This window comes from Papaver somniferum, chromosome 6 (genome assembly GCF_003573695.1).
Source record: "Papaver somniferum cultivar HN1 chromosome 6, ASM357369v1, whole genome shotgun sequence".
Lineage (NCBI taxonomy): Eukaryota > Viridiplantae > Streptophyta > Magnoliopsida > Ranunculales > Papaveraceae > Papaver > Papaver somniferum.
Genome location: NC_039363.1, coordinates 176,714,263 through 176,725,182, shown reverse-complemented (window position 1 = coordinate 176,725,182; position 10,920 = coordinate 176,714,263). Strand labels below are relative to the sequence as shown.

At 38.1% G+C, this 10,920-nt stretch overlaps 1 protein-coding gene across 1 annotated transcript; it reads left to right on the top strand.

Annotated features, from left to right (window-relative positions):
- The first annotated feature begins 8,986 nt into the window (after positions 1-8,986).
- Positions 8,987-10,153, top strand: LOC113291881 (F-box protein CPR1-like). Its single transcript, XM_026541364.1, has one exon. The coding sequence runs from the start codon at positions 8,987-8,989 to the stop codon at positions 10,151-10,153; it is 1,167 nt and encodes a 388-aa protein (XP_026397149.1).
- Positions 10,154-10,920: the final 767 nt, after the last annotated feature.

Below are 10,920 nucleotides of genomic sequence, written 5' to 3'. Positions count from 1 at the left end.
CCAATACGTCACTCATCCCTGACTTGTCGCAACAAATTCAAACCGATCGGTATGCACCTTTATTCTTTTCTCATAAGCCCGATATATATTGTCCCTTGTTTTGTTGAAATTCTGTAGAAATCTTCTCCTTTTTTCGAACCCAATCCAATTACCAATCCTGTTTGGATTTAACAAGCCCAAACCAATCCTTTCCAGCGAGGAAAATCCGACAAAAACTCACCAAACTCGATCCAGAAAATTCATGCAGTATGCAGACGCGACACGGACGAGTATAAAATCTTCCCGCCAAATTCGATTTTTCAAATGGGGAAGATGGTGTCCCCCTAAGCGAACCGGGGTGTCTTTAGCACTAGGATGCTCTGGGGTGTAATTAACAGTAAGTGCCCCTTATCCAAATTAGGGGGTCCATTTAGTAATTGTCCTCCGGATGTGCAAATTCCATTTTTTGAGCCAATTTCGCCCCAAAAGCTTATTTCTCCAAAAACACCCACAAACACATAAATAGCCAAATAAATACAAAATCGAATATTAATAATACGTGCAATTGAGATGAAAATAGACACATAAATGCGTTTATCAAACATGGAGCGCAATACTCAATGTCTGAGCATACATAGGATTGAAGTAATTGTGCAGCTGGTTTGGATGTATGTCAGCACTTTGCCGATGAGATTGATGGTGGGCCCTGCGACAAGTTTCACTGAGATTATGGTGCTGAGCCTAGTTAGCAATTCGGGATTCGGCAAACGTACGGAACGGTAAACGTACGAGTATTATACGGTTTTGTAAAATCCAGATTCGGTCCAAAATTCGGTCAACGGGACGTGATTCGTCAGTAATTCGGAACGGCATACGTACGTGTATAATTCGATTTATAAATGTGAGTTCGGCTCTGAAAATTCGGTATCTATATATAACAAATAATTTGTATTTATAAGGTCATAGACCAATTTTTATGCATATGTGTGAGTTATTTAAAGAAAAAATAAACTTAATATGATGATATTAATAATATATACAACATTAGTTATCCAAGATGACGTCGTATGGTGGTTTAGATGCTTGGTTAGTGAGTTTGAGATCTCTCTCACCTTCACCTTCAAATCTCTTCAGTCGTTTTTGTTTCATAAAAATTACAACACGTCTAATATTCGGTCGTGTATGCTCGGAAGGCAGTAAAGCCCAAAAAGTGGAGTTTTTGAAAAGTTAAAGTTAAAGAATTTATGGCGAATTAAGCGGACGTATCATTCGGAATACGTAAAATTCGTGAACGGTTCGCGAATAATCCGGGAATGCCACATAATACGCGACTTGAGTTCGGAGTTGCAAACGTACGCGAATAAAACGGTAAAATTCGTGATACGGAAAAATTCGCGAATGATTCGCGAATCATTCGCGAACTTACTAACTAGGGTGCTGAGTACTGCTTTGTGGGCTCTGGTACATGCTTTTAGAAAAGTCGAGTTTGTCTTCTCTATACATCTCAGAGGGTCCAGGTACGGGTATACCAAAGTGGATCGGTCCACCTAGAATAGGGTTTGGTATGTTGTCTGAGCCAGTGGTTTGTCCAGACCTGGATCCTATTTCAGAGATACTATTTGACCCGACACCAAAAATCTTAAAACCGGATCCAAAACCGGTTCCAAAATTCTGCATACCTCTACCCTTTTGCAGCTTTGACAGAGTATCATCATAGTTTCTTCTGTCAGTAGACGAAATTGCATATTTTCCGCCATCAGATAAGGGTGTACTTCTGACACCAATTGGCCTAGGTTGCAGCAGGATTTGTGGACGTTGGGGCCAAGAAAAGCTTTGTTGCATTGTTGGGGTGGTGAGCCGAATCGGAACTGGTTTTGAAACGGTGTTTTTCTGGGTGGTTGTGGTTTGAGATGGTGGTTGCTGGGGTGTTGATGGTGGTGTTTGTTGATGAAGTTGCCTTGGTGGGTATGATGGTGGGGTGTATGATTGGGATGGGAGGGTTGGTTTTGAAGTTGGGGTGGTGGAGGATGACCCTGAGATTGGTCTTGCAGATGTTTCAGTTAGGTAAGAGTATTGTGGTCTTGGTCTAGCTGCTCTCATCTTGCTGCTAAGGCGGTGGTAGGGGAAAAGAGGGTGATCCGCATCTTGAGGAGCATCCTCAATGTTAATGAAAACGTGACATTCATTCGAGATATGTCCAATCAGTCCACAGCGATAACAAAGAGTAGGTAAATGCTCATAAGCAAACTGTACCCATGTTCTTGCAGTGTCGTTTAAGAGTATACCTGGCATGAATGGTTCTGAGAGTGTCATATCCACTCTACCTCTTACCGTCTTGTAATCCAGATCCACTTCTAACACCTCTCCGGTGTCACTGAGTAGTTCTGTTACCGTCGGATCGTCTTCGAAGTATGTAGGCAGCCCTAATAGATGGATCCAAAAAATCGCAGTTTTAAAACATTCTGCAGGGTTTTTGAGGTATGTGCTCCAATCTTCAATGAGGACAACCTGGTTGGACATTATCCACGTTTTGGTTTGTAGGAGTTGCAACTTCTCTCTTGCATGCTCAAATGTGCATTGGATGATCTTGTTGTCTGTATTAGGCCACGTTTCGAACTTCTTAATCTTCATAGTGCTCCAATGTTTCGTGACTGCTTGTTTGATCCCAGAGAAAGATATCTGTCCTGCTAGTACTGTAACAACAATACTCCTTCCTTCGTGTTCTTGCATGAGAGCTTGCATTCTTGCAGTGAGTTGAAAAAGAGACGTATCTTCTTCTTTTTTTTGATGTGTGATGGGTAGTGATGATTTGTGGGAGCTTTTCCCGGGTTATGATTTTTGGTGATTAGTTTTTCTTGGTCTTCTAAAGTGTAAACCTTTTTGTTTTGATTCAGTGATTGATTCTCCTCTTCGTTCTGATTGTCTTTTGGTACAAAAGTTGTTTGGTGTTTTTTTCCTTTTTGTTTTTGAGACTGAGGTGGGTTGGGGACTGAAGCAGGATTAGGGAAAGTTGGTTGTTCAGTGTAAAAAAAGTTTTGAGGGGATGAAGGTATAGAAGAACCTGCAGAGACATTCACTTTAGTTTGAACGGAAGTTCTTGGGACTTGGATTATTTTCGGTATCTGGTTTGTCTTTGCAGGTTCTGCAGGCGCGCATGGTGGAGTTGATGATTGTGTTTCTCTTTGAGTAGGCGGCCATGCATTGAGTGTTGATGGAGGTGGGTGGCGCTTCATTGGGAGGGAAAAAAAGAGGTAGAGAAAGTGGTGTAACTGTGTGGTGGAGGTTCTCAATTGGGTGAAGCTGAACGATTGTTGATTAATAAAATCAGGCAAACTTCAAAAAACACTCAGTGATTTGATCTTAGTGGATTCCTGTAAGAATTTGTAGGAAAAATAGGAGAATACGATTTCAATCGTAAAACAAGGGGTAAATCACAAAAAATCTTAACAGAATAGACCCAAACTAAGAAGATAAGCAGTGTTCTTGATTATCTTGACTTTTGTCAACGCAACGGCCATCTTGACCAAGAGTGAGAATATTCAACACTCTGATAGATCAGTATGTTATCTTGTTCTAAACAATGTTAGATGCAAATTGTATGCACGTAACATTTTTCTTGTTCTAATCAAAAAAAAAAAAAAAACTAAACTAAACAAAACTAAACTAAACACTTTTCTTGTTTTCTTATTATGCTCAGTTCATTATACTCTCACCATTCTAGCTACAGTTGTTACTTGCCTAAATAAGATTTTGTTAGAGGTGAATATGATTTTGATATCACTAGACTATTTCCATGTAAGATTTATGTTTTATTAGGCGTTTTTTTTTTTCTTTCATGACTAGCTAAAATTTATTTTCTTTTGATCTTTCATGAACTAAACAAATTGTTAAGAATTTTTTTCTTCAAACACGTTTATAGGAAAGAAAAGCAAATTGGTTGCATCTGTCTTCGGGATTACAAATATTTTTTTATTATTTCATTGTAGCCGTGTATTGTTTTTTGTCGGTCGACCCTCCCATCGTGGTAGCGGTGTTCTAGTTCTAGCAAGTGGACAAGAAAATGGAGAAAACTGAGCAACTTTATGATTAGCTCGTAAATAAAGTTTAATTTGATGTGAAGTTTCTACTGGCATATGTTATTATTTTTAGTTTAAATCTTTCATGTGGTGCAGTTTTAATGTTTAGTATATAGTTTCTGGTTTGGCAACAATTGTTTGGAGTATCTTTAGTTGGTTCCACAGTTATAAGTTGAGTTCTTTTGCTATTGGGCTTTTTACAAAAATAGGCCCGTTTTTTTGGTGCTTTTCATTTCTAGGCCACTTTTTTTATTTATTGCTAGACTAGGCAAGTTTTGATCAAAAGTGATGGATGGAAAGTTAGCACCGTTAGGTGTAACTAAAAAGACCTAAAAGTCCTTTGTATCACTGATTTAATGTTATATCAGTGAGTTAAATCAGCCAAGTCAGGTTGAGTCAGAGAGCTTATCAGCTAAATCAGGCCAAGGCCTAACCAGTGCTGCACCTTTCATTCCACCTGAATCAGCTTCATCTGTACTACCACATTAAACATCGCCACACTCATTCTTGCATCCACTGCATTTTCTGTTAAACACCTCCATTTCATAACAGTGCACACATTCTTTGCAAACTGACCTCATTCACAACAACACCACTAATCCCTTCTTTTCATTGCAGTAGCTTCTTGAACCCATACTGCCCAACATTTCTTTATCTTGCAGCTACCACTGCCATTTTGTAGCTTCATCTCTTATTCCACCTGCTGATCTTGTAATTCTCAGCTGCACTGCAATTTCATCACATTCCCAGGCAGTACAAGCATTCAAAAATCCATTCATCAGTGCAAGTTAACTCCAACTGTATATTCACCCGCAACTTCAGCCGTAGCTCAGACAGCTTCTTCTTGTACCACCAGGGCAGCCAACACCACACCAAGCACTCAGCTTCACCTCGAGCCACTATCAATCCACTTGAGCACCACCAGATTGCAATCACAACTCCTCTTGTAACAGTTTCAACCATCACTGCCACAACCAATACTTTATAACAACTCCATCCTTCTCTGTAATGCATCTACTTAGCTCCATCCACTTGCAACAGTTCATACACAACCTTCTGTAGAAGCAACTCCAATTGCCTGCACTTCACTTATTCCATCTTGTTCTCAGGTTCTAATTAAGCTCAGCATACACCTGCACTGCAACTCCAAACATCTTAACGCACTGTCACAAATTCACCTCCCTTGAGTAACTTGATAACCACCAGGACTTCCACCACCATATCTTCAAATCCACCAGCTCAATCGACTGCCAGAAGCATCAACACCTCAAGAGCACTGCAAACCCATCTTCTTTTGAGCAAATCACAGCACCAAAAATATCAACCACCTTCTTGTGTACCAAACACAACGCCTTACTGCTCCAATTCTACTTTTCTGCTCCTCTCCAGGCCAACCAACACTATCCCCTTGCTGCCAAACTCAAATCCCTGCATCTCCTAGCTCAACTGCAACCTCAGGCATCACCTACACCTTCTCTGAGTTCACCCTTGGCAACATCAACACCACCAATCCTTGGAGCACAACAAACCAAATGCTCTTTTCTCAGCTTCATTGCAACTCAACACATGACCACCACAGCATCCATCACCAGCAGCTCAGCTCATTTCCAACAGCAGTGACACCTTTCTCGCAATTCATATACCACCAACAAACCATCTGGCACTCAACTGCAGCTGAAACCAAACCATTAACCTCAACTAAAATCACCACCTGCAAATCTCTACACTTCAGTTCATGTCACACTGCAATGAGTAGCAGCATCAGATTCCTCTTAATCCACATTAACAATATCTTCTCCTTCTTCGATTGACCTGACATTGAATCACACACAGAGAACTTCAGTTTCTTCCATTCAATCCCAATGGTATCCACCAAATCAACAGTACCCAGTTCTTCATTTACTGCTCAGCTTCTCAATCCAAACCCTAACTTCATATTCTGTCAATCCATCTCCAATTCGAACAATCAACACCAGCAGAATCATTCAAAACCAGCACCAAGAACCCAATTTCAGTTCGAATTCAACCCTAGTCTTCGATTATCGAAACCATCACTGCCAAACACCATCAATACTTTCTTCACAAACTGACATTGAATCACACACACAGAACTTCAATTTCTTCCATTCAATCCCAACGGTATCCACCAAATCAACAGTACCCAGTTCTTCATTTACTGCTCAGCTTCTCAATCCAAACCCTAACTTCATATTCTGTCAATCCATCTCCAATTGGAACAATCAACACCAGCAGAATCATTCAAAACCAGCACCAAGAACCCAATTTCAGTTCGAATTCAACCCTAGTCTTCGATTATCGAAACCATCACTGCCAAACACCATCAATACTTTCTTCACAAACTGAACCTTAATCTACTTTGCTTCTCAATTTCTATCAAACCCTTTTTCTCGAATTCCCATGTTCAATCAATTTCAGAACCATCATCAATTTCTTCCTACAAATCTTTTCAGTGAAACCCTAATTAAATTCCAAATCCTTTCTTTACCAATGAGCAGAAGAAAGAAAACGGAAGGAGAAGAAAACAAAGAAGAAGAAGATAAGAAGAAGAAGAATGAATGAATGAGATCGAACACGTGACTGACACACACGTGTGAAGGACATTTCAGTAATCTTACCACATGTATGAGATCTCCCTATATGATATTTTGGCGAGATATTGACAAGTCAACGCGATAAATTGACCGAGATGGTTAAAGTGGATGGAATCCGTTTAACTTGCCTAGTTTTGCAAGAAATAAAAAAAATGGCCTAGTAATGAAAGTGAGGGTCCAGACCAGGCCTACTTCTGCATATAATCCTTTGCTATTTGAGTACAATTTTCTTAGGTCAATGATTCATTAATCTCTCTATATATATATGAGTATCAGAGTATCTTATCCTTGGTTAACTACAGGTTCTATAATGATACACATCACAAACATAAAGAAAGATATTACCCAAAGGTTCAACCTAATAGCTGTTTGAATTTTACAGTCTCGATATTTTACACTGAATTTAGTTTTGGCAAAATGAAAATTATTTATTGAATGGACACTGAAATGCCATGAATTTGTGATTGGAGCAACGTTGCTCATCATGGTGATTGGGCTTACCTGCTTTTGCTTTCAACTTAAATGGTGGTAATCCTGGTAGGCAGGTACATCTAGTCTGTTTAAGAACTCGTTGGACTGGAGCTTCATTTGCATCGATACAATTTATCTGCACTAAAAAATGTAATATTTTTTGAATCCTATTAATAGGAGGGAAGAATGGATTTGAGGAGAGAAGAATTAATGGGAGGGTATCGGATTTTTAGGGGAGGGATTGACTCTTGGAAAATAGATTAAAATGTCTAAAGCGTCCTTCTGATTTAAGGATATTAACAAACAAACACCTAATTAACAGTGAAAAAAATCTTAAACACGCATCTTCTCCGACACTAGTCTAAGAACATAGAATGCCTGTAAGTTTCTAACGTAACCTAGATTTAGTTTGGAGTAAAAATAAGCAATTGGGAAGAGTAAGCGTACTGTGCAAGTAGTCCTAATCACATTATTAAACCTTTTTTATATTTCAATTGGTGAAACTTATGATCTTATAAACAAAGACGAAGATCAGGGATAAAACGAGATCACAAGTGCCTTGTTTGTTGTTTTAGTATAAAGATCCGTTGATAATATATGCTAATAAAATTAAGCAAATCATAATCATACAATTATACACAGCATGCTTGGACGGAAAAGTTGGGGATTAAGAATTTTCCCACCAAAATTTAAGAAATAGGAGAAGGATTTAGACAAATTTGAGAATTAGAGATTTTATTAAGATAGTGATCACAATTGTGAGAACTTCCGCAAAGGAAATAACCTGATTGTTCACAAAAAATGTTGGGCTACAAGAAGAAGACGATAAACCGTGTTTATTAGTCAGTGATTAGAACCCTAATTTAGTTAGGGTAGGATTGGTATTTCCCAAATACAGATTTATTTTGAGTATGTTTCTCTTTGACGGAACATTGACCACAATTTGGTACATTTCTTTCCCTCCTCAGATCTACTATTTCCCTCCTATTAACAGGACTCTATTTTTTTTAAAGAAAAATGTTCAATGTGTGTTCTATGACTTATGGGACAAAAAGATCATTAGCAAGTGTAAATTTTGAGGGGAAACTAGTCAGGTGAATGCAAATTTCAGATCCTAGAAAGAGGTGGATTGGCACAGTAAACAGGCAAGGAAAGTGTAAGCCACGCTAAGGCTAAGCTAAAGTCTTATGGAGTAAAGGTGTGGGATGATGACATAAAACAACCGTGGCCGTAGATCATATTTTTTCCAACCATAACACTTGGGCGTTCCTAAGAATGCATGAATTGAAATTAATTACTTGCTGTCCACGGTTGTACTCGCTATGTTCCTAATTATAGAATTTTAGTGTTGATCATATATTTGGTAATACTACTATCTTAGGGTTTTTCTTTAGTCTACGGTTGGTGGTTTAGACTGTATAAATACGTTGAGCTTATTCTCACAGTTGAGTGAATCCTAACAAGCTTTTATCACAGTTTCATTGAGCGAACCCTAATAAGCTTATCACAGTTTCAAGAATATGAAAGAAACATCGTCGCAAACACCAAGAATAGTATTAGATGGAGGAAAAGAAGAGACTACGTCAAGCTTTCTAGGTGAACTCATCGTGGGCATCCTTAGGAGGCTACCCGTAAGATCCATATTGAGATTCAGGTGCGTATGCAAATACTGGTGTAAGCTGTTCGATGACCCTAAGTTTATTAAAACTCATCTTAAAAATAGCATTGAAAGCAGTAAGTTTAGTGGTATTTCAATCAAAGGTCAAGATAATGAATTTAGTATGCTTATTAGAAATTCATCATCATTAACAACATTTGAAGGCGATTACTTTGAGGCTATTAATTTTGATGGAACTGCCATTTATTAAATCTCTAACGCGTAACTATCCACAGCAAAGGACCTTCACTCATGGCTCTTGTAATGGTTTGATTTTGATGGAAAACTGTACTGCTAAGGGAAGCCATATTAATCTTTGCGTTTGGAACCCGACTACGAAAGTTTATAAGGAAATAGGAAAGAAGTTCAAAAAAGATTCAACGCCAGTCAAATACGGATACGGGCTTGGTTATAATTGCGATACAGATGATTACAAGATTGTTAGAGCTAATCTTGTCTATGGTGATGATACTAATAATAATGGGTGGATTTGTACTGGTTCTAGAGTTCAAGTTTATACATTAAGGTCGGGTTTATGGAAGGAATTACCCAACATCTTTCCTTATAATATATATTCTTACCAGGATGCATTTGTTAATGGAGCACTTCACTGGATAGCATTGCCATGCCCTGGTTCCGCTGTTGAATTATCTAGCAGTTTAATTGTTTCTTTCCATATCAAAGGCGAGAATTTCGGAGAAGTTCCACATCCTCCACATTTCAATGAACGATTTGGTTTTGGACCTTTTGGTATATCATTACATGTTTTAGGAGGGTGCCTTTGTATGGTTTTCTCTGATCCTTATAATACTGAGGTATGGGTCATGAAGGATCACAAGGTGAGAGATTCCTGGACTAGATTGTTCATTGCTAAAATTCCTGTTGAAAAAACAGTGAAGCACTTCTCGATGAAGTTAAAATGGGAATTCAAGAATGGTAAAGTTTTATTTGAAGCCCGGTCAGGTGATGATGCTTATTTTCTGATATATGATCACTACAAATCTGAAGTTTCCAAGATCTATCACATCCCAGAATGGCGTAGCAGTATAGAAACTTATGTGGAGAGTCTGGTATCAATTCCCGGTACTTCTGAAGGGGAGCAAGAATATCCATCTTTACGAAAGCAAGCAGTAAGACCGGTCCAAAAAAATAAGAAAGCAGCAAGGAAGTATCATCTGGTAGAGAAAGTATGTATAACTAATGACAGAGAACAGCATTATATTATGCCACGTAAGGTGACCAGAAAACACATGCATAAAACATGTATATCTCGCGATATGATGAGTGTTAACCAAGCAGATTTACCTGTGCTCGTAAAGGTTCTTCCTCGTCCAAACTCATATTATGATCATGTTTAATCTTGATCCTTTAATTTCATACTGCTTTTCACCCATATACAAGGAGAGAGTACCTGAGAATGTGTTTTTCACAGATTCTCCAATTTATTCAATCTATTTTCTTATCGGAAAATGGGTCATTTGTCCAAATATTTTTAAAACACGGTTCAAATGGACGAGTAAAAATTAGTTTGGGTGAAATGGACACAAAAAAAATAGCAAGGATGATACTGGATTCATCCTGACTTAAACTTAAAAAATAACAAAGATGAAACTGGATGCATCCTGTGTAAATTAAAAATAAGAAAAAATATTTGAAAATGGGCAGGATGAAACTGTTTACATCCTGGCTATTTTTAAATTTTTGTCCATTTAAACAGTATCAGAATCTAACTGTCCTTTTCACCCAGAAATTGTTAATTTTGGTCTTTTTAACCAGTTTTGTGTTTTCTTATTCTGTAATTAGACTGTGTGAGAGACATGTTAATTCAGTAGGCCATCCGTGGCTTAACAACTTTCTTTTGCATCATTGTGTACTTTTGTGATATGTTCCGAGCTATCTTTTGTTATATCTAACAAAATGACCATGAAAATTGATAGTTTCCCTATTATGCTCGGTAGGAGATGGTTTTTTAAATATGAGATCTTATATTTATTTTATATGTAGACACATAAATAAAAGGACTAAATTAAAAATCCACATAGGATTTTGTATACCTTCTATTGGAGATGCTCTGACTATCTGCGGAGCCAGGTTTTAAGGTTAGGGGCTAAAAAAAATGGATAAC